This window comes from Brassica napus, chromosome C2, assembly GCF_020379485.1.
Source record: "Brassica napus cultivar Da-Ae chromosome C2, Da-Ae, whole genome shotgun sequence".
Lineage (NCBI taxonomy): Eukaryota > Viridiplantae > Streptophyta > Magnoliopsida > Brassicales > Brassicaceae > Brassica > Brassica napus.
In genome coordinates this window covers 52262318-52286964 of record NC_063445.1, presented here as the reverse complement: position 1 = coordinate 52286964, position 24647 = coordinate 52262318, and the positions used below count along the sequence as shown (strand labels likewise).

The following is a 24647-nucleotide window of genomic DNA, read 5'->3' as shown; positions in this document are numbered from 1 at the left end:
TTATTTATTTCTTTATTCATCTTGAATTTTAGTGAACAATAAAACAGATTATCAAACTTCATACGATAATAGTTAGTGCGAAAAAGATTAGATAGTTCATGATTCGAAAGTATTTGGTCAAATTGCAATGATCTAAAAGAAGAAGGACCTAAAATGTAAAAAAATACATAGATGACACGTGTCGCAAAAGCCCCTTGCCACTTGTCAGAAGAAGGGAAAATTTCAACTTTATATATATAGATAGATAGACAAATGATTTGCCATGTAATATGTCGATAATGTTTCCACAGCTTTAAAAACCGTGATAACTCATTTGTCTTGGTTCTAAAACGAATAATGTTTTCCAACATTATTATTACTCTAAGTTGAGTAACGATTCTTCGGTAAAATTGGGATTAGAAGACAAAAAGATGGCTTGTTAGTTCTACCTATAATCCAAATGGGTGATATCTTATGAATTTGCATGATTTTAGTCATTCATTCTTGTACATTTTGATCATATAGATTAGGATTTACTCATTTTTAGGTTGCATTTTGCATGTATGAGTTTTTATTAGGGGGTGGAGTGTGCTATGGAGTTCTTGGAGGTGTTTAGAGACATTTATGGTGCAAAAAGGTGAAAGATGAACATGTATGGAGGTCTTAAAGATATCTTCTGTTGCTAAGATTTTGGGAAGACATAGTAAATTGAGTTAACTTTCCAATGGAAGTGGTTTCAAGTCATTTGGAGCTGTATTGGAGGAGTTATGGTCGATTTACTAGAGGCATATCAACCTCAGCGCGACAAGACCACAGCGGGTTCGACCATCCGCGCGCAGCTACCCTTCCTTCCCGCGGTCGACCCAGCGCGGGTTGGTTGACCCGCGGTCGATCCAGTGCCGGTTAGGCAGCCCGGGTTGGTCGACCCGCGCGCATGAACTGAACTTGGGCGGAGCGGCCCAGACGACCCAGTCAACCTACCCGCTCCAAACCCTTTTCTGGGCGATTTTTATGATTTTTAATGGGCTTTTCAGACTTGTTTATGAGCCCATTAGGGTTTTAAGGATCATATAAATACCTTGTAGCTCCCAAAGTTGGATCTTATCTCATTTTCTCTCAAGACTTTGTCTAAACTTGTAAAAGCTTGAATCTTTTGATAATCTAAGGAAGTACTTCATCTTATATTTGTGTTTCTCTTGCTCATTAACATGATTAGCCTTGATCCTTACATGAGTTTAAAGTTTCTCATGGAGATTAGTGAGTAGTGACCTTGTGATTCATGGGTTAGATAGATTAGGGTGATTAAGTGGATATTTAGGATGTTTATTGCTTCATTAACAATGTTCTATGCTTGCTAAGTGTTCTTAATGCTAGATTAGACTTGATCACTCTCATCTAGATCTTAAGCTATTTTACGCCCGGAAGGTGTTAGTTAAAATGCTTGAATGAACTTAGCATTGTCTTTTACATATTTGGCCAACGACAGTTGATGTCCGAGATGTTTAAGTGGTTAGTAGACTTGTGATTTATGCATGCTTGAATGTGTTAGCCAACGGGAGTTGATGTTTGATGCATGACTAGCATAGGGATTATTATCACGAGAGTGGATTAATCTATTTTGAAAGAGATCTAGACCTATAGACTTGTTGATTGTTTTGTTTGAAGATCCTAGATTGAATCTTGATCACCTTATATCAATTATCTTTGTCCATGAATCCATCCTTAGCATTTGATTGAATTCTTGCACTTATTTCTTGATTGGATTTGAGATCACCTTGTTTATATTTTAGGATATTAGTTTGTTACAAATCATCCATCTTCTTATTTGCTTAGATTAGGAAAACTTGTGTATTCTTGGTGTTATAGATCATTAGTTCTTTGTGGATTCGATCCTAAAATACTACAATGACATACCATTCGATTGTGGTATTGTTGGCACATTAGGTTATTTGGTGTGTGCTTAAACGCGTAATCAATGGGTCATAAAGTACTCACTAACATTCACATATTATTACGGAAAAACAAACGATGAAAACTCTATTGTTTAAAAAGTTCCAAAGAAAGAAAAACCAATTGTCGTACGAAACGAAAAAGAAAGAACCTATCTTCTCAGGTCTCAGATACACCCGTACTTTGTATACACACTTATATAGAAAGACAGAGACAAAGATTGAGATGATTCTTGAAACAATATGTAAAGTGCATGAAAAAATTAAAATAAAAGTGAGCAAAGAAACTCCACTGTTGCTGGAAGATGAAAAGGAACCAAAGATTCAAAGATATTTTAGGACCAAAGTGCTGTCATGAATAAAGCTAATCATATGTCTTCTATGTTTCTGTAATCAATTGTATGTAGTTAATACTGAGATTAAAGGCTTTGATCTGTTTCACACTTGTTGACAAAATGATCAGCGACAGCCACTAGCGGAAGGAATTAGCTAATATGGTTTGTTCGTTTTCCAGGAGCTAGCGATCGACCAGCAAAGTTTTATTTTGTATATTAATCACTTGTTTGACGACTAAAACGCTTAAACATTTGATATCGATCGTCAGCAACTATGAAATGAACATGATATAAGCTTAATGTGTCTTTTGTTTATCTTTTCTTCCACCTCTATTGGGTGATTTACGTTTTGTAAAGTTGTCCTTCTCTAAGTATAACGTTAGCTGCTCCGTAGTCTGGAGTTGTTTTATTTGTGTTCTTAGAGCATCTCCAATGTATTACTCCAAATTTTACTTCAAAATGGTGTAACTCCAAAATAGAGTTGAGTTTTACTCCAATGTATTATTTCATTTTTTACTCCAAAAAATATTATTTTTTATTTAGTTAATAATTGTTAGTAGTACCTTCAACTTATAAAAATTTAACAATTAACCCAACTATTTTATGTTTACAAAATTTCCATAATAATATGTTTATTTAAATTAAATGTTTATCATTAAAAATACAACTAGGGATTATCTTCCAATTTCAATTCGTGCAGTTTTTATCATATGCAATTTTTCTAATTCAAAAATATTTATATGCATTAAAAGAACATAAAGAAAAAACAAAGTTTTGTTTTGTAATTTGAATTATGTATTGGGTCATATTGTTTGTGCATATATCAAGTTCAACAAGTACAAATGTTATCAATCAAAATTTTGATCCACAAGGTTAAAAAACTCATTTACTCCGTTTGAATAATACTTCACCAATTTTGGTAGTTTCGAAAACAATTTACCGAATTATTAAATTACTTATTTATATTATATTTATTTTATATTATTTATTCTTAATTTTGACTTTTATGAGTTTATGCATATTTTATGTAAACTATTAAATAATCTTTTGTGGAGTATTATATTTTTCATGTTGTCATATTATTTTAAGTATGAAATAAAAACATCAAAAATTAAAAAGACCATTTCATAAACAGAAAAAGTTCAACTCCAAAATGGAGTAATAGGTAAGATTACTCAGACTTAAAATATAGGGTTACTCTATTTTGGAGTTGAATATAGAGTGGAGTTGAAAAAAATTTTACTCTAAAATTGAGTTTGGAGTCAAAAATAGAGTAAGGTTGGAGATGCCCTTAGCCCCGGATTCGAGTAGACTACAACGTGGAACGGTGGAGGTTTTACAAGGTTTAAATATTTTGGTAATACCAAAGATTAGTCTTGATCTAGAGAACATCAGATATATACGTATTCATGAATGACAACAAAGAAAAAAGAAGTTAAAGGTGACTCTATCTTTCTTTAATGTGTCTTTTAGTCTTCCACTACATTACGATCTGCGTGCTCGATTCCACAAAGAAAGAGGAAAGAAAGCTGAAAGATTGATTGATTTTTTTTTTCTAAAGCTATATATTAAAGGACATTTTATGTGCGATCGTAGGTTTCTTGGCTAGTAAGCTTATGGCAAGGAAACTCACAACATCATTTTGAAAAAAAAGTTTGTTTGTATTGTTGACCACTCATTTCGTAAGATTTTATCGTACGTAAGATTGTTTCTTTGTCTATCTATCGGAGAGGGCATGATAGGTTTGGGCTTACATTGTAATACATAAAATAGTTTCCAGTTGTAGTTGTTGACCAATCTTTTTTTTAGAAATTTGTTGTTGACCAATCTTTAAAAGCCATTATATATTTGTAGATTTTGATGTACTCTATTACGTTATACAAGTTTAATTTTTGATTAAACGAGATAGGTAGCCGAAACCCGACTAATGCAAACTAGCCAAACATGGATTTAGCAGTTTTTCAATGGAGGGGAATAGATCCCTAACTTAGACTAATAACGCGATTTTTCATTCCGAGGAAACCACTAAACCATCTAGATAGCATAACTAACGATAACGACGCTAATGTTATACAAGTTTATATCAAAAGTGTGCATTTGAAGTGAAAATGCACGTGAACAAAGTGAATGCAGACACAACGGTCCAAACATGTAGCATTATAATGTTGTTTAAGTGTACGTATGGTACACAACATATGGTAGCACAAACCAGTAGATTACATGTCTTCACCGGCTTAAGCTATGTTGTAAACATCCATTTCAATGTTTTAATCTCACAAGTCTTTAATAAAAAAACTTACAAAAAGGTCTCATTTGATTTTAGTTTTTGCGATCTTATTATTTATATCTTTTTGTCTAATTAACAGACGAATAAAACAATGGTCTTTTTGCAAAATTGACCTACAACTTAAAGTCAAACACAAAACTAACCTCCTTTTGTTTTGAAAATTGTTTTAGCCCTATTCACCCCACAAGTTCATATAATTTACGAAAATACCATCAATTTTTTTTTTTTTCCGAAAATAACATCTTTACTCTCTCACCCTCATCATCTTCAAGTAATTACAAGATTGTCATTGTCATCAATACCACAACCACCATGAACAACCAATTTGAAGCTCTTAATGCTCTCAAAATCGATTTACCCTTCTTCTTTTTTCATTCTTGTGAACTAAACACAACATATCTCTCACTTTCTCTCCACAACGAGCTAAAAAAACCCAAGATTTTGATTCTAAAATTTTTATGGTTCATAGAGTCATAGAAGCTAACGATTCTGGGTGGGTGACTTTCGTTTGTGATTATGTGTGCTTGGAAAAGCCTTATGTATGCTAAGGAACTTATCTCACCAATTTAAGGTATGACATCGAGTTTTTTTCCAGATCTGTTCGTCAGACGACTTACTTGGGAAGTCGTCTGGCTGTAGACGACTTACCTGGAAGTCGTCTGGTCAACGCAAATGTTATTTTTGCAATTGACTTTGAAATCTATAACCTGAGACGACTGAAAGTTAAGTCGTCTACTATTGTTTGGTTTCAAAAAAAATTCCAAAGAACCTAGACGACTTACATTTCAGTCGTCATAGGTTAGTTTTGCATTTGACTGGATAATTACAGAAGTTTGACTTCCCCAGACGACTTACATTTCAGTCGTCTGTCGAAAATTAAAATAATAATATTTTTTTTAAAGTAAACGACTTACAATTAAGTAGTCATAGGTTAGTTTTGCAATTGAAAAAAAAAACATCAAGATTTAATTATACACAGACGACTTATAATTCAGTCGTCCACCAGACGACTTACTTGTAAGTCGTCGAGGATTTTTTTCCGAGATTCTGGTCAAACCTCGTAAATCCTGGACGACTTACATTTCAGTCGTCTCGTGGACGACTGAATTATAAGTCGTCTGTATATAATTAAATCTTGAAGTTTTTTTTTTCAATTGCAAAACTAACCTATGACGACTTAACTGTAAGTCGTCTACTTTTAAAAAAATATTATTATTTTAATTTTCACTAGACGACTGAAATGTAAGTCGTCCAGAAAAGTCAAACTTCTGAAATAATCCAGTCAAATGCAAAACTAACCTATGACGACTGAAATGTAAGTCGTCTAGCATTTTTGGAGTTTTTTTTTTAACCAAACAATAGTAGACGACTTATTTTTCAGTCGTCCGAAATAACAGATTTCAAAGTCAATTGCAAAAATAAACTCTGCGTTGACCAGACGACGTATAGTTTAGTCGTCTGGACAACTTAGATTGAAGTCGTCCGCGTCTTCTCCGCTAGTTTTTAAGTCTTCTACGTTAGTTTTTGAATAACTTGTATTTTTAAGAGTGATAAGTAACTTCAAGATATGTAAAACTCATATTTACAAAATATGTTCTCTCCCTTAGTTTTACTAAATTTGACTAAGTTTTTCAACGCAAACTTATAAAAATATGATATGCTTTGACTAGTTACTATTGTTTGTTTCGATCTCTTAAGTATTATTGTTATAGACAATAATGATGACTATTGTTATGAGTTGGAAGAAGGGTTAAATTCTTCTTAAAATGTTGTATCAATATGAAGCTACCAACATTCTTGTTTATTAAGATGAGAAAAGGCCATTGGAGTTTATTATTGCATATGAGAGATCCAAAGATAAGAAAAAGACTATTGAAGTCTATTATTTCATTGATTTGTAAATGTGTAAACACATTGTTAGCACATTTAATACATCTTGGAAAACATTATTACCGATTTTACAAAAACTTCACAACTAAAAGAGTAGACATGCAATTCACAAAACAGACCACAAACAAAACTATTATAGATCATTCCTCTACAAAGACAAGCTTGGATTCCACTTGAGTAGACAAGACCAGACGACTTTTAAGAAGTCCAGACGACTTCTAAGAAGTCCAGACGACTTCCAGGAAGTTCAGACGACTTTGTCAGAAGACTTTTAGGAAGTTCAGACGACTTCCAGACGACTTTACAGGAAGTCCATACGACTTTTAGGAAGTCCAAATGACTTTCAGACGACTTCCAGACGACTAATAAGTAAGTCGTCCCAGAAGTCTTCCAGATCTGAAAAACCTGCATATTAAATCCAGATCTGAAAAACCTGCATATTCAAAAATGTTCAAATGGCTTAAAAACAGAAAAAATGAGTGGAAGATTAGATAAATCTACGTTTACAGAACACACAAAAATACATATCTAAAAATAATAGATCTACCTTTAAATTAGTGGAAGATGAGTACCATCTAATTAAAAACCTGCAAAAAGATAGATTAGTAAGAAAGACATGAGACAAAACTGAAAAATTCATATAAAGTTTGGTGTTTTCAAGTCAAAGAGATTAGAGTGGGTTTGGAGAGTTTTAGTTTGGGAAAAAAGTAAGAACTTTATACAACAAGAAGTTACCAAATGAAGAAAAATCAGACATAAGAACTTACCAAAACGCTCAGAAAAATCCAGACGACTTCCTGGAAGTCCAGACGACTTCCTGGAAGTCCAGACGACTTTGTCAGAAGACTTCCAAGAAGTCCAGACGACTTCCAGACGACTAACAAGTAAGTCGTCTCTGAAGTCTTCCAGATCTGAAAAACCTGCATATCAAATCCAGATCTGAAAAACCTGCATATCCAAAAACGTTCAAATGACTTAAAAATAGAGAAAATGAGTGGAAGATTAGATAAATCTACATTTATAGAACACACAAAAATACATATCTAAAATTAATAGATCTACCTTTAAATTAGTGGAAGATGAGTACCATTTGATTAAAAACCTGCAAAAGAGATAGATTAATAAGAAATACATGAGACAAAACTGAAAAATTCATATAAAGTTTGGTGTTTTCAAGTCAAAGAGATTAGATAGAGGTTGGAGAGTTTTAGAATGATGAACATTACATTTTTGTTGCAGCCATTTGAGAGGAGGAGAGAGAATGTGTAAATTTTTCTTTATATAGGGAGACAAAAAATCCAATTAGGTTAAATATTTTTGACTCAGACGACTTTCTAGACGACTTAAATTTCAGTCGTCTGTTGAAGAAATTAAAACAGACGACTTACATGTAAGTCGTCCAGAAGAGTTTAATATTTTTAGTGGGAAATTAAATATTTTTAGCGGGAAACTAAAATAGAAGACTTTCCAGACGACTTACAAGTAAGTCGTTTGGTTTAAATTATTTAAGCGGGAAAATAATTTTTTTTAAAAAATTTAGGCGGGAATATTTGGACGACTTACATGTAAGTCGTTTGTTTTAATTTCTTCACCAGACGACTGAAATGTAAGTCGTCCGAGTAAAATGATCCGGTTAGGTTAAAACGTACATTGGTAAAATTAAAGGTTCAGTACGATGTGGACGACTGAAATATAAGTCGTCCGGGTAAATTATTCAACAGACGACTGAAATATAAGTCGTCCACACCCTAAACATAACCCCTAAACTTAATTATCTAATTAAACACTTCATAAAACCAAATCAAACTTGAAAAGTGTTTACTATACACAGAAATAAACACATATAGGTGAAAACTAATTTTTGAAAAAACATTTTAGTTTTCCAAAATCTAAACCTAACAATACATACAATACTACAGCATATGTTTGCCAAACTCCTAAACCAAAGTATTTCATGATTCACTACTTCCATTCATCTATCTTCTAAACAAATCAATTTTATCATATCTTAATTTATATCACTTAAAACTGTTTATAATTACTTGATTTTTATTTTTCACGCATCAAAATATTTTTTTACAAGATTTATAAATTATTTTTAAAATAAACTGGTACCAGACGACTTACACTTCAGTCGTCCAGACGACTTCCAACATCTCAGACGACTCAGACGATTTACTGAGACTATATTCGTAAAAATGGCTTCTGTTTTTTTGTTTGGTCACAAGGGGTTGAGCTGTAATTTCACTAGGCTTTTAGGTTAATTTTGCATTTGATTCAAGTTTGGGTATAGGTTTGAGATTAAAATCAAGTTGTGGGTTAGTTTTGGCAAAAAACCCTAAAACAATTGCAAATTAAAGTTCCGTTACTCAGCTATATATGTGTTTTACCTTTTTGAACAGGAAAAATTTCATGACTTTCATATCCTAATTTATTTTCATCAGCAACCTCTCTAGTAGAATCTAAATTAAAATTTGTATAATTTGTCAGCATTACCTATCTAAAACTAGGAGAATTTGGCAAATATGACTCAAAATTTGATTTGAAATGCAAACTTATACCCAAACTTGAATCAAATGCAAAACTAACCTAAAAGCCTTGTGAAAATACACTCAACCCCTTAGAACCAAACAAAAAACCAGAACTCATTTTTACGAATATAGCTCCGGTAAGTCGTCTAAGTCTTCTGAGATACTGGAAGTCGTCCGATGTTGTTGATCTTAAAAATAATTTTTAAATTTTTAAAAAAATATTTTGACAAGTGAAAAATTAAAATCATGTAATTATAAACAATTTTAAGTGATGTAAATTAAGATATAATAAAATTAAATAATTTTCAACATAGATGAGTGAAAGTAGTTAATCATGATATTCTTTGGTTTAGGGTTTGGCAACATAAGTTGTAGTATTGTATGTATTCTTAGGGTTAGATTTTGGAAAGCTTAAATGTTTTTTTGAAAAATTAAATTTTTACCTATGTGTTTATTTATGTGTATAGTAAACACTTTTTATGTTTAATTTGATTTTATGAAGTGTTTAGTTAGTTAATTTAGTTTAGAGGTTATGTTTAGGGTCTAGACGACTAACACGTAAGTCATCTAGGAAGTTTTCTTTTTTAGTTTCCCGCTAAAAATATTTTAGTTTTACGCTAAAAATATTGTAGTCTTCTAGACGACTTACTTGAAAGTCATCCAGGAAGACTTACTTGAAAGTCTTCTGAATCGAAAATATTTAACCTAATTAGATTTTTTGTCTCCCTATATAAAGAAAAAATTATACATTCTCTCTCCTCCTCTCAAATGGCTGCAACAAAAATGTAATGTTCCTCATTCTAAAACTTTCCAACCTCTCTCTAATCTCTTTGAACTTATAAACATCAAACTTTATATCAATTTATTGTTTTTGTCTCATGTCTTTCTCACTAATTTATCTTGTTTTTGCATATTTTTTTATCACATGGTTCTCATCTTTCGCTCATTTAAAGGTATATCTATTAATTTTAGATATGTATTTTTGGGTGTTCTAATCTTCTATTCATTTTCTCTGTTTTTAAGTCATTTGAACGTTTTTGGATATGCAGGTTTTTCAGATCTGGATTTGGATATGCAGGTTTTTCAGATCTGGAAGAGTTATGGGCTAGAAGACTCCCAGGCGACTTCCAGGAAGTCTTCTGAATGAGTCTTCTCCCATGTATCCCTTTCATAACAAATCTAAGCGTTTTTGGTAAGTTTTTATGTCTGATTTTTCTTCATTTGGTAACCTTCTGTTGCATAAAGCTTATACATTTTTTCCAAACTAAAACTCTCCAAACCCACTTTAATCTCTTTGACTTGAAAACACTAAACTTTATATGAATTTTTCATTTTTGTCTCATGTCTTTCTCATTAATCTATCTTTTTTTTCATGTTCTTAATGGTTCTCATCTTCCACTTGGATATGTACTTTGTGTGTTCTATAAAAGTATATCTATCTAATTTTCCACTCATTTTTTATGTTTTAAACCATTTGAACGTTTTTGATATGATATGCAAGTTTTTCAGATCTGGGTTTGATATACATGTTTTTCAGATCTAGATCAGACTTTGGAAAACTTATGGGAAGTTTTCTCGGAAGTCTTCTAAAATATAATGCACTAGAAGACTTCCTTCCAGACGACTTTTAGGAAGTCTTCTGATGGAGTCTTCTTCCATATCAAGTGGAGTCTAAGCTTGTCTTTGTAGAAGAATGATCTATAATAGTTTTGTTTGTGGTCTGTTTTGTGATTTGCATGTGTACTCCTTTAGTTGTGACTTTTTTTTTGTAAATTTGAAGAGATATTAATGAAATATTTGGTAAATATGTTCATTTTCCACAATATTATTTTGCCAAAATTACTTGACATAATTGAAGTTATTGATACAACAGCAAAACACAATAACACAAAAAATTAATCAAATTTATTACAACTAAGGGAGAAGAATTCTCAAGAAAACTTAGTCAAATTCACAAAAAATAAAACATTACATAAGTTCAAAGATAGAACACTTTCATTAGATACATAAGTAAAAAGTATATCTTATGATCTAAGAAGACACATTAAACCATGTTACTTGATATTCTTGAAGTTACTTAATATTCTTGAAGTTACTTAATACTTTTGAAAATTAAATAAATATATCTTAAAGTTACTTAACAAATTTATAAAAACTAACGTAGAAGACTTCCGTAGAAGTCTTCTCAATTAGCTAGAAACTTTACTAAGCATGAATGTTGGTAAACTCATAAATATCACCAATTAAGTTATAAATTTCATTCAGTAGCCCCAATATTGACTAATATACATGAATTAACAAAAAAACAATTAAAAAGTCTTTATAGTTTTAGAGAAAATGAAAGTTTATTAAACATTGACGCATATGACTTCCACGGAGGTCGTCTGGTAGACTTCTAGGAAATCGTCCATTTAAGTTAGTTTTGCAATTGATTTTTAACCTAGACGACTTACATGGAAGTCGTCAATATTTTTTTGTTAAAAAAAAATTCGAGACGACTTCCATGTAAGTCGTCTAGGGAAAACAGGTTAGTTTTGCATTTGACCGGATTGTATCAGAAATTTAACTTTTTCTGGACGACTTACACATAAGTCTTCCATTAGAAAATTAAAAAAATCAATATTTTGTTATGCCTAGACGACTTCCATATAAGTCGTCTCAGGTTAGTTTTGCAATTGAAAAATAAAACAAATAATATTATTTTTTTCTAGATGACTTACACGAAAGTCGTCCGTCCGACGACTTACATGGAAGTCGTCCATGATAAGCAACGTTTGACCGGAATCTCAGAATAAAATCATGGACGACTTACATGTAAGTCGTCCAGGAAAAGTCAAATTTCTGACACAATTCGTTCAAATGCAAAACTAACCCGTTTACCTTATACGACTTACATGGAAGTCGTCTCGAATTTTTTTTAACAAACAAAGATGGACGACTTCCATGTAAGTTATCTAGAAAAACACATTTAAAAGTCAATTGCAAAATTAACCTCTGCATTGACCAGAAGACTTCCATGTAAGTCGTCTACAGCCAGACGACTTACCCGGAAGTCGTCTGGACGAACAGATCTGAAAAAAAAAACTAATTTCATAGTTTCAACCAGTGAGATAACTTGTTTAGCACACAAAAGTCTTTTCCAAGCACTCAGAATCTCAAACAAAAGTGACCCACCAAGAATCGTAAGTTTCAATGGCTCTATGAACCATAAAAATTTTAGAATCAAAATTTTGAGTTTTTTTTTTGATGAATATTGAGAGAAAGTGAAAGATATGTTGTTTTTAGTTCATAAGAATTAAGAAAGAATGAGTGTAAATCGATTTGAGGTGTATTAAGAGTTTCAAATTGGTTGTTCATGGTGGTTGGTGTATTGATGGCAATGGCAATCTTGTAGATACTTGAAGATGATGAGGTTGAGAGAGTAAAAATGCCATTTTCGAAAAGAAAAAAAAAGTAATGATATTTTCGTGAATAATATGAACTTGTGGAGTGAATAGGACAAAAAAAAATCTAGAAAAACATGGATTAGTTTTACGTTTGACTAGTCAATTTTCCAAAAAGCCCTTAAAACTAATCTCAAGAAGATGTATTTGGATATCATATCTCAGTATAAATATGGATTACCAGTAGACAATGTTACCACAAATTCCTATAGCATTACTTTTTTTTGTCATCTCCTATAGCATTACTTATTCTCATCAATTTCTCATTATGCTCCAAGCCTCCAAGAGACCATAAATAAAAATCCAAGTGAAAAAAATCGTTTAATAAAATTTTAAATATTGAATTTTAATACTGTTCTTCATGGGTCTACATACTTAACTGTTACAGATAAGCTTGTCCTTGGTCTTTGCCAGTTATAATCAAATTTAGAAAGTTTCATAAAATAAATCATCATCAATCCACAAAGACATCATCTTTTTGCTTGGTCCAAAAGATAATCACATGTAACTGATGTCAGCTTACATAAAATACATGTGTTAACCTATAAAATCATGATTAATGCAGGTCTCTTAGAGTGGGATTGTGAGTCTGTGTGTTGGTTTGTAGTTGGAAATTTGGAAATTTTTGTAATATGAAGCAGAACATACACCACCTTACTCTGTCCTCATCACAAACATGACTCATGATTTGACCAACACCACTTATATATATTCTTCAATAATACTAATGTTTTTTCAATATATACTTATATATATTCCTCTTGGAGTCTTGGTAAACTAAAAAAATGCTCCGAATATAAAACACATAATTCATATATGAACGTCGGTGCATGGGGGTAAAAATGCTCTATTCAATGGGGATTATATCGTCTCTGAAGCAAGAGAAAGGGCTTTGAATTTTCATATCACTAATCACCTGCTTTAACTCAGATGTTTCCCCTTTGAGCTGAACATTCTCTTGAAGAACCTTTTCGTGAGACTCAGAGAGATTGTTAAGCTTATCAAGTAACTGATGGTTCTCGACCCTGAACCACATCACCTGAGACCAAAGCTCGTCAAGGTGTCGCTGCTTCCTCATACGCGATCTCCTTGCTGATTCTCTGTTTGATATCATCCTTCTCTGCTTCCGCTCGTTGATTATGTTTTTGTCCGTCTGCTGCTCTTCTGCTTCATCTGATGTCGAGTTGCTGCTTAGGCTCATGGATTGTGGATTGTTAGTAGCACTTTGAATTCCGTAGAAGGGATTCAGGTTTTGACCGTTGATTGGATATGGCGGGGATACGGCGAAATGGGAAGGATATGGAGATGGGTTCGAGGAGTTTATGTAGTTATGGAGGCTGAAAACGTCTGCTTGCGGCTGCATTTTGGAGTTAACTTGGTAAACAAGTCAGGGTTTTTTTATTTTCGAGGAGAAAGGTAGGTGAAATAGAAAAAAGCTTTGGGAATTTGGATCGAGTTATTGGGGTTATGAAGAGAGCAGATGGTTTTATAGAGTAAATGAGAGCAGAGGCTTGGGCGTGGAGCCCATTTTCAGCAATTGGGTGAAGCAATAACAAAGTTTCCAACATAAGAATTTAGTAAATATGCACCTAGCAAGCTCATGTCATATTAATTTATTTACTCCCTCCGGTTTTTAATATAAGTCATTTTAGACAAATTTTTATGTTCCAAATTATATGACGTTTCGGTTTTCTATGTAAAATTTATTAACACTTAATGTTATATGACCAATGATAATATACATTCTATTTTATTATTGGTTGATTTGTGGTTAGGTAAATATTTAATGATGTTTTTGTTTAGAAAATATAAAAAATTAATGATTTCTTAATCTATGCGCACAATTCTAAAACGATTTATATTAAAAACAATGGAGGGAGTATATATATGTATTTACATCTTAAACCATAACTGACTTGATTTAAGGTAAAACATATCAAACAAGGTTAAATTTTCAGTCAATTGATAAAAAATTGACAAACTCGGGCAGGGTTGTAAAATTAGTTGAATGAATTTGGTTTCTAAGACATTAAATAATATTGTAATAATATAATGTCTAGAAAGATTATGAATGTTATTGACCAAATATTTTTTTCTCTTTATCCAGTCGAGAAAAATCTCCACACCGTCGTCGCACGGGAAGAAGGCCATGTTGACATAAGCTTAAAGATGACTTAAGGTGCAAGTTATCCTAATGAGTTTAGGATAAAGATAAAAGGAAATATAAGAGAAAGGAAATATGTAATTCCTAATGAATTTAGGAAAATAGAATTGTTATATAAGGAGATACCATGATGTGGTATAACTTATGGAGTCAGAGAGTTTTTGAGGTTTTGAGTTAAGTTTCCGAAGGAGACCTAAATGTCGTTACCACCCGTCCGAAGGAGAACAATCCTTCTATCAAGTGCCCAATGCTCAACGCTACCAACTATACAGTCTGGAGCATGCGTATGAAAGTGATGCTAAAGGTACATAAAGTTTGGGATACTATAGACCCTGGATCAGACGATGGAGACAAGAGTGATATGGCTCGTGCAAGTTGGAAATCTCGACACCTCAAAGGAAGTATGGACAGCGATACAAGCTAGACATGTGGGAGCTGATAGAGTTCGAGAGGCAAGACTGCAGACGCTAATGGATGACTTTAACAAGATGAAGATGAAAGACACAGAATCAATCGATGATTTTTCGGGTAAACTTGCGGAGCTATCCTCAAAGTCTGCGGCACTGGGAGAAAACATGGAAGAACCAAAGCTAGTCAAGAAATTCTTAAGTAGTCTTCCAAAGAAAAATATATATACATATCATAGCTGCACTTGAGCAAGTGCTTGATCTAAACACAACGACGTTTGAAGACATCGTCGGCAGGTTAAAAGCTTATGAAGAGAGAATCCAGGACGATGATCAACAAGATGATCAAGAAAAACTTATGTACACTAATGATTCACGGAATTATCAAGACATCTATGGTAGAGGACGAGGACAAGGAGGCCGGTTTGGTAATAGAGGAAGAGGACGGGGATGTTACAACAGCCGAGGAGATTGGAGACAAGGCAGAGAAGGTGATTGGAGACAGGGCAGAGACGCGTCTCGAGTAGTATGTTTTCGGTGCAGCAAAATCGGGCACTATGTAATTGACTGTCCAGATCGACTACTGAAAGTCCAAGAAACAAAGGAGAACGAGAATGATAGCACACATGAAGCAGAGGAACTAATGATCCATGAGATCGTTTTGCTGAACGAGAAGAAAGTTATACCAAGCAACTTCGAGACACGCTCAGACTGTATTAATGTGTGGTATTTAGACAATGGAGCAAGCAACCACATGACGGGAAACCGCGTTTTCTTTGTGAACTTGGATGAAAAGATTACAGGGAAAGTAAAATTCGGAGACGATTATCGTATCGATATAAAAGGCAAAGGATCCATCTTTTTTATGACCAGAGACGGCAAGAGAAAGATCCTGTCAGATGTATACTTCATACCAGACTTGAGGAGCAATATAATCAGCCTTGGCCAAGCAACAGAATCATGATGCGATGTGAGAATGAGAGGGGATCACTTAACCTTGTATGATCGAGATGGGAACTTGATGGTGAAAACAAAGAGATCAACAAATCATTTGTATAAGGTTACTATAGAGGCTGAAGGCATGAAGTGCTTACAGCTAGCAGAGAATAGTGATTCGACTGTTTGGCACGCAAGGTTGGGTCATGTCAGTACGGATACTATGAAGTCGATGTTAACCAAAGAGATGGTCACTGGTATGCCCAACATAGATATCGATAGAGAAACATGTTCTTCTTGTCTAATGGGAAAACAAACAAGAGCAACATTCCCGAAGGCTACAACATATCGTGCAACGCATATACTCGAGCTGGTTCATGGGGATCTATGTGGCCCAATATCACCACCAACCGCAGGAAGGAAGAGGTATATCTTTGTCTTGATAGACGAACACTCTCGGTATATGTGGTCAATACTAATGGAAGGAAAGGATGAAGCGTTCGAGCGCTTTCAAACTTTCAAACGTATTATCGAGAAAGAGTCGGGAGCTACAATCAAAACTTTACGAACAGATAGAGGCGGAGAGTTCAACTCTCACGATTTTTAAGTGTTCTGCGACAAACATGGAATTCAACATCACTTAACGACACCATATTCTCCACAACAGAACGGCGTCGTTGAGAGACGAAACAGAACACTGATGGAGATGACAAGAAGTATCATGAAGCATACAAAGGTACCAAACTACTTATGGGGAGAGGCGGTGAGACATTCAACATATTTGATCAATAGGATTGGGACGCGGACCCTACAATTGCAGACACCATACGAGTGTTTCAAGAAGAAGAAGCCAAACGTGGGGCATCTACGAGTTTTTGGCTGTGTCTGTTATGCTAAGAACAACATGCCTCACCTCAGAAAGCTAGACGACAGATCAAGAGAGCTAGTTCATCTTGGAACTGAACCAGGAACGAAAGCCTATCAATTGTTAGATCCTAAAACACGCAAGGTAGTAGTGAGCAGGGATGTTGTCTTTATGGAAGAAAGAACATGGAACTGGAACGCAATGGAAGGAGATTCACGTGATGATCATGAAGAGGTGATCTTTCCGGATCGTTGCCTTGAGAAGGAAGCGACGCGGAACCTTGAGCAGGAAGTTACAAACAAAGAAGAAGATGATGCTCTCGAGGAAGAAGAAGAAGAAGCCGACAGTGAAACAGAGGATCTTGATACAGAGCCCCAACAGTTGAGACGGTCAACTCGAGAAAGTAAACGACCAGCATATCTTGATGATTATGTCTTGATGACCGAGATACTTGAGACCGAAAGAATACTTTTGTTGATTAATGAGGAACCAGTTGACTGGAATGAAGCAAGACACGAGAAAGTGTGGAGGGAAGCATGTGAAGATGAAATCACGTCGATAAAGAAAAATAAGACCTGGACACTAGTTGATCTTCCTCTAGGATGCAAAGCGATTGGCTTAAAATGGATCTTCAAGATCAAGCGCAATGCAGATGGAAGTATCAAGAAATTCAAAGCGCGACTTGTAGCCAAAGGATACGTACAACGTCATGGTATAGACTTTGAAGAAGTGTTCGCTCCGGTAGCAAGAATGGAGACTGTGCGAGTTATTGTTGCATTAGCCGCGTCCAACGGTTGGGAGATTCATCATCTGGACGTGAAAACGGCGTTTCTACATGGAGATTTAAATGAAGAAGTATATGTGTCTCATCCTGATGGTTTTAAGATCAAAGGTAGTGAAGACAAGGTATACAGATTGCATAAGGCACTTTACGGCTTAAGACAAGCGCCAAGGGCCTGGAACATCAAACTGAAATCAATTCTGAAGGAATTGAACTTCACTAAGTGTTCTAAGGAGCCATCGTTATTCAGAAAAAAATCGAGAGGAAGTACACTTCTGGTTGTTGTCTATGTTGATGATTTGCTAGTTACAGGGTCAAGCTTAGGTATTATACAAGAGTTTAAAGATGAGATGGCGACTAGATTCGAGATGAGTGATCTCGGTCAGCTTACCTATTACCTAGGGATTGAAGTGATTTAGTCCAAGGAAGGCATAATATTGAAACAAGAGAGATATGCTAAAAGAATACTAGAAGAAGCTGGAATGAATGAATGCAACTTGAGTCATATACCTATTGAGACCGGTGTTCAACTGTCAAAAGCATCTAAGGAAGAAGGATCAACGATACTGAGTATAGAAGGAACATCGGCTGTCTTCGTTATATGATTCACACGAGACCTGATCTTGCATACTCCGTTGGTGTGTTGAGTCGGTACATGCATCAACCGAAGGTGCCTTACGGACTGTGCTTAAAGAACTTGCTTCGTTATTTGCGCGGTAGCTGCTCCTACGGTTTGAACTATCTGCGTAACAACAAGAAATGACTCGTGGGATATAGCGATAGTAGTTACAATGTGGATCCAGATGACAGCAAAACCACCTCGGGACATATCTTTTATTTGAATGAATGTCCAGTCTCATGGTGTTCATCAAAACAAGAAATTGTGGCATTGTCTTCGTGTGAAGCCGAGTTTATGGCTGCAACAGAGGCAGCAAAGCAAGCAATATGGTTGCAAGAATTACTTGGAGAGATTACAAACAATGGAACAGAAAAGGCGGTCGTACGTATTGATAACAAGTTTGCTATTGCCTTAACCAAGAATCCGGTATTCCATGGAAGAAGCAAACATATACACAAAAGGTTTCACTTTATAAGAGAGTGCGTTGAAGATGGAATGGTCGATGTTGAGCATGTAGCCGACGTAGAGCAAAAGGCGGATATCCTAACTAAGGCACTTGGGAGAATCAAGTTCAAGGAGATGAGAAGCTTCATTGGAGTCCAAGATGTGTCAAATGAGGTTCTTAAGCTTAAGGGGGAGATTGTTGACATAAGCTTAAAGATGACTTAAGGTGCAAGTTATCCTAATAAGTTTAGGATAAGGATAAAAGGAAATATAAGAGAAAGGAAATATGTAATTCCTAATGAGTTTAGGAAAATAGAATTGTTATATAAGGAGATACCATGATGTGGTATAACTTATGGAGTCAGAGAGTTTTTGAGGTTTTGAGTTAAGTTTCCTCAAAAAGATTATCAATAAACAAGTTTGAGTTTGAGTCTTTGATTGTTGAGTTACAATCTTAGTTTTGATTTCAATAGGCCATGGGTGTTAAAAAAGAACATAAAGCTCTACATACATTTTTATAATTTCTTTTACCAAACCAAAATATAAACAATAATACCTTTGACAACAGATAGCATGCTAACGATCATGACGCTAGTTATTTTAGAGAAAAGCGTGTGTGTAATAGTTAACTTTTAGTGAGCCAAAGCAGAGTAGTTGGTTTCTAAAAGAACAAGATTGGATACAAAGAACTTAATTTTAGTGTGCCAAGACTGTAGTTATTCGACCACATGACATAAAGCAAAGGTATCCGAGGCATCTCAGCCGCAATCTTTGGTCTATCATGGATATATTTATGTGTATGCTTTTTCTTACCATGATTAACCAAAGTCTCTTAACTAGGATTTTTATATTCGACTAACTGACGGTTCTTAGTTTTTCTTAAAATCTAAGAAAAACTAAGAACCGTCTCTTAAATAATAGATATAAGAGCTGTTTCTTAGTCGTAAAGTGTAAAAAAAAAAAAATCAAATCATAAATTAAGAACTCCGGATAAAAGACCGAGGTTAATCATGCCTTATTATACATCAGAGAGAAGAACATGTTTGCATTATCTTTTATCTTTTATCATTTAACATTACGTCTCCAGGGCCAGATAGTTCAACATAGTTATTTCACTGTTTCTAACCATAGCCATAGTAAGTTAAAAAGAAAAGGTCGCCGACTGCTAATAAGAAGCTAATAGAACTTTTATAATTGTTTTTTTGTGGTGAGGTGTGGAGAAATCTAGATTATATAGGTATGTGATTAATCTAGGTTATAAGGTTAGCTAAACCATATCGTTTAGAAGATAAATGGGCCACGAGAATTTGCAATTTTTATAAAGGCTTATGCTTGTTTAAAAATATACGAACAGTAATTAAACCTGTAGCCAAACAATATTCACTTAATATACTATCCTTATTTCCAAACATTCTTATTAGATGATACTTGTAAAATAACTATCTAAAAATACATGAAAGTTTCTTCGAGAACAATTATTTTATCCGTTTTTATTTCTCAGTTATTTTTGTTTATTTAGTGATGAGAGACTTAATGAAAAATTACTGTTTATGTATTTATATAAGTCTATATCAGTATCATACACTTTGTGGCCCTTTTTAATTAAAATTTATATTAAAAAATAGCTTCGAAAATAAATAGTGATAATGAAACATTACATATCATGTTTACCTTTTATTTCTTTTTTGCTAAACAGATCATGGGTCCGATTGGTAAGGGCTGTAGCTTTAAAAAATTTACCGTAGAAAAAAATCTATAGATTTTTTGCTGTGACTTTAGATTTTATTGATGTAGAATTTTATGTAAAGCACTAAACAATTGCTTTGCATATTTGGCTCTGCAGAGCACTTGTACAGCTGTGTGATTTCAAAAAAAAAAAGTAAAACTTGATTGCTCTGAATTTGGTACTATAGAAATAAATAGGAATATAGACAACAGTCAACTACCGATGATCCCCATGTTTACCTTTATTACAATCCTTTCTATATTTGGGGATAAATAATTTACCTTTGTAGATCCACCACGTATATGATTATATTGATCATACACTGAAGAATATCATGTGCCAAATATTAAGTCATTAAGAATTGTATAGTTATAGAAATAGCAATAATTAGTAGGATCGTGTTCTATCACATGCAAATGGAGTCGTTCAAATTTTCGATTCAAATACGAAACTATTATATATTTAGCAAAAAAAAACGAAACTATTATAAGGCACTTCACTAATATATTGTTTCTATAACTTTGTAATTTGTATTAATATTATAAGATTTTAAAGTTGTTTTGATTTATTATTATCTTACAATTTCTCTTCTTATACCGATCGATTCTAGTATGTATCTTGATATATTTTACTCAGTTTATTAAAAGTCTTAAATACTACACATTATTTTTATGGACTTGACTTACAAAAGTCAACCAAGATATATTTTTTCTTTTGACTAAAGTACCTGAAATATCATATGCGTGTGTGATAAGGTAAAGTTTCAGTAAACATTTATTTCTCCACAAGCTGATACATAGCCACAAATTCAACCTCAATCTTAAACTTAATAAATTTGTAACCATCTTTAATTTCTGCCCACGTTATGAGTAATCAAATATATATTATTAAAACTAGAATATTTTTTGGTACTATTTAAAAACATGAATAAATGAAAATTGTTTAGAAATGTAAATAGCAGTATTTTTATTATTATTTTTATATACACATTTAATCATTACATTTACAATAAACTAAATACTTTTTGTATTTTTTTTAATTTACAAATTTTGCCATTACGCTTAAAATCAATTTAAATTAACTAATTACAATTCTGAAGTTTATCTAACCAAATTGATATTTATATATTAACCATTATTAATATTGTACAAATATTAACTAAATTTTTGTATTAAAGAAAGATAACATTTATTCTATATTACATCAAATTTCATTAAGTTGCAAAATTTATAATAAAATATTACGTACAAATAAAAAAATTATTATCAAACATCCATATTATAAAATATTATATTCTACTCTATATATAAACTACAAAACATAAAAAAATATACATGGATTTTTTTAGTAAAACATCGGTTTATGAGTTTACATTGAGTATAACTTAAATCAAACATCTGTGCGGAAGCACTTATCAAGTTGTAGTATTTTATTACAATGTGAAACCTACAACGATCAAGTTGTGAGAGTAGCGGCTTCAGTCCTCCAGACCCTTGGACCACGAAATTAATATGTTGTTTTTCCTATAGAAATATTCCGGTCCTCAACTTGCCTGTTTTCATTTGAATCGGCACGATTACATGATAACACCACTAATGTTGCATTATCACTCAATACTAAAATGCTTTTCTTTAATTAAAACATCATATTACTATTTCATAATAACGCCAGTTGTGTTTTTTTGTGCACTTGTTTAGAAGCCGAGTGTGTTTAACAAAAAATAATAATCCATCAGTCTATTAATTAACTGATTGTGGACAAAAACAATAATATGCTGAAAAAGTGATAATAAAAACAATAATAATAGAAATAAAAGTAACAGCGTAGACATTTTCTTCCGTTGAATCTTCTCCTTCCTCTGTTGTGGTCTGGTCTTATTATAGTGACAAAAAAAAAAAAAAAGGTCTGGTCTTATTAAAGAGAAAGCAAAAACAAAACACAAACGAAGATAAGGAAATTTTTGAAGAGAGAGAAAAGACTTTCCTGGAAAGTTTAGTGTTCCCACAAGAAAGTCTGAATATTTCAATCAGAGTTAAGGCAGCTCTCGAGCTATCTTCAAAGTGGGTTTGTTCTTCTTCCCCAGATTTGTCCAAAAGATCTGTCCTTTATGAATCTTTACTAACTTCCCACTTCAAAGTCTCAACCTTTCTTCCATTTTCTAGGCTTTTTGAATGCTGTCTGAGAGTTAGGGTTTAAAGCTTATCTGTGATTGTCGTGGAGATGGGAGAGTTTGAGGTAGATAGAGAAGAGAAGTTGATTACTGCCGCAAACTATCTCGTTCATGAACTTAGATCTGGCAAGAGCCTCACTAGAAACGCTAAGAAGGCTTTAGAGAGTCTCTTATCAGAGCTGTCTCGTGTGGTGGTGGTAAACTCTGAGGATGATAGATACGAGGAAGATGAGATTAAGACACGACTCAACGCTGTCTGCGAGAAGATCATGACTCGCGAGGTGGACGAAACCATGATCTGGGACTTAGGCTCAGAAGCAGGGAACGAGTTTCTAGACGCTGTGAACGAGCTGAGAGTGTTGATAGACGGAGGAACAACAGAGGAGGTCTCTCTGAGAAAAGCTCACGACGTTCTCCAAACGGCAATGGCGAGGCTTGAAGACGAGTTCAATCATCTTCTCTCGGAGAACAAGTTACCATTCGAGCTCGAACACGCTTCCTTTAGGTCCGATCTTGTCCTGGAAGAAGGCTCTTTCGGCGCTGCGTCCACTGAGGATCTGATCATAGGAAGCAGTAGAAGAAACTCAGAGGAGATTGTAATCGATTTGGTTCGACCTGAGGTTATATCAGATCTCAAGAACATTGCCACCACCATGATTGCTTCGGGGTACGACCGGGAGTGTCTCCAGGTGTGTACAACGGTTAGAAAAGAGGCTCTTGACGAGTTTCTCTACCACCACGAGGTCGAGAAGCTGAGCATTGAAGATGTTCTGAAGATGGATTGGGCTACGTTGAATACAAACATCAAGAAATGGGTTCGCGTGATGAGAAGCATCGTGCAGATGTACTTAGTTAGCGAGAAGTCTCTGAACGATCAGATCTTCGGGGAGGAGGAGGAGGAGTCTGTGACGTGTTTTGTCGATACGGTGAAGGCTCCTGTGATGCAGCTGCTTAACTTCGGTGAAGCTGTCTCTCTCGGTCCGCGGCAGCCCGAGAAACTCCTCAGGATCCTCGAAATGTACGAGCTGGCGTCCGAGCTATTACCAGAGATTGATGTACTCTTCTCTGATAATCAGCTCGGCTCCTCCGTGAGAGGGGAGTACAGAGAAGTGATGAGGAGGCTCGGGGAATGCGCGAGAGCGACGTTTCTCGAGTTCAAAAGCGCTATTGCCTCTGATGTTTCCTCTCATCCTTTCCCTGGAGGAGCGGTCCACCCGCTTACTAACTACGTCATGAACTACCTCATGGCGTTGACGGACTTCAGCCAGACTCTTGACTCGCTTCTCATGGAGCATGATGATGTGGAATATCTCTCAATACCTCCGTCGCCGGATGTTATCAATCCGGCGATGGTGGTTGAAGAAGAGTCTGCTTACGAGAACTCTTCTTCGCCGGAGAAGTTTTTAGCGATGACTAAGCATTTCTACTCTATTACATCGGTTCTTGAAGCTAACCTTGAAGAGAAAGCGAAGCTGTACAGAGACGTCTCTCTGAGGCACATCTTTCTACTCAACAACATACATTACATGACAAGGAAAGTGCTTAAGTCCGAGCTGAAGCATATCTTTGGCGACAAGTGGAACAGAAAACATACGTGGAAGTTTCAGCAGCAAGCGACGGAGTACGAACGCTCCACCTGGCTCCCTGTCCTGTCTTTCCTCAAGGATGATGGAGGTTCAGGTTCTGGATCAGGTTCAGGTTCAGGTTCAAGAAGCTTGCGGCCTAGGGAGAGGTTTCAAGGATTCAACACTGCGTTTGAGGAAGTGTACAAGGCGCAGACCGGGTGGCTGATCTCTGACGAGAGGCTGAGAGAAGATGTGAGGACGAAGGCGTCCATGTGGGTGATTCAAGCGTACTGGACGTTTTACAGTAGACACAAGAACAGTGTGAGTGAGAGGTATATCAAGTACAGTACTGATGATCTTGAGAAGCTTTTGTTGGATCTCTTCGCTGGTTCTTCTAAATCCTTGAACAATTCTTACAGAAGATGAGTGATTAAACTTTATGTTATTGGTATACACATGTTTGTATTGAATTTATTTGACCTTGTAATATTTATATTCATCATTTCATGAATATGTTTTAGTGAAATAAAGGTTGACTTTTAATAGAATTAAAAAG

At 34.5% G+C, this 24647-nt stretch overlaps 2 protein-coding genes across 3 annotated transcripts; one reads left to right on the top strand and one right to left on the bottom strand.

Moving 5' to 3' along the window:
* Positions 1-13028: 13028 nt before the first annotated feature.
* LOC106429010 (basic leucine zipper 43-like) lies at positions 13029-13984 on the bottom strand. Its single transcript, XM_013869750.3, has one exon. It carries the CDS (start codon positions 13775-13777, stop codon positions 13262-13264), a length of 516 nt encoding a protein of 171 aa, XP_013725204.2. The 5' UTR covers positions 13778-13984; the 3' UTR covers positions 13029-13261.
* Positions 13985-22240: 8256 nt separating this feature from the next.
* LOC106382175 (exocyst complex component EXO70E2-like) lies at positions 22241-24636 on the top strand. 2 transcript variants are annotated; one of them, XM_022697127.2, is made up of 2 exons: positions 22241-22420; positions 22519-24636. In XM_022697127.2, exon 2 carries the CDS (start codon positions 22577-22579, stop codon positions 24515-24517), a length of 1941 nt encoding a protein of 646 aa, XP_022552848.2. In that variant the 5' UTR covers positions 22241-22420; positions 22519-22576; the 3' UTR covers positions 24518-24636. The 2 variants fall into 2 exon arrangements, with proteins under 2 accessions (XP_022552848.2, XP_013677598.2); XM_013822144.3 differs by having other exon boundaries at positions 22242-22416.
* Positions 24637-24647: the final 11 nt, after the last annotated feature.

Coding starts and splice junctions, on each gene's coding strand:
- LOC106382175 (XM_022697127.2), top strand. CDS start 22,577: ATGGGAGAGTTTGAGGTAGATAGAGAAGAGAAGTTGATTACTGCCGCA.
- LOC106429010 (XM_013869750.3), bottom strand. CDS start 13,777: ATGCAGCCGCAAGCAGACGTTTTCAGCCTCCATAACTACATAAACTCC.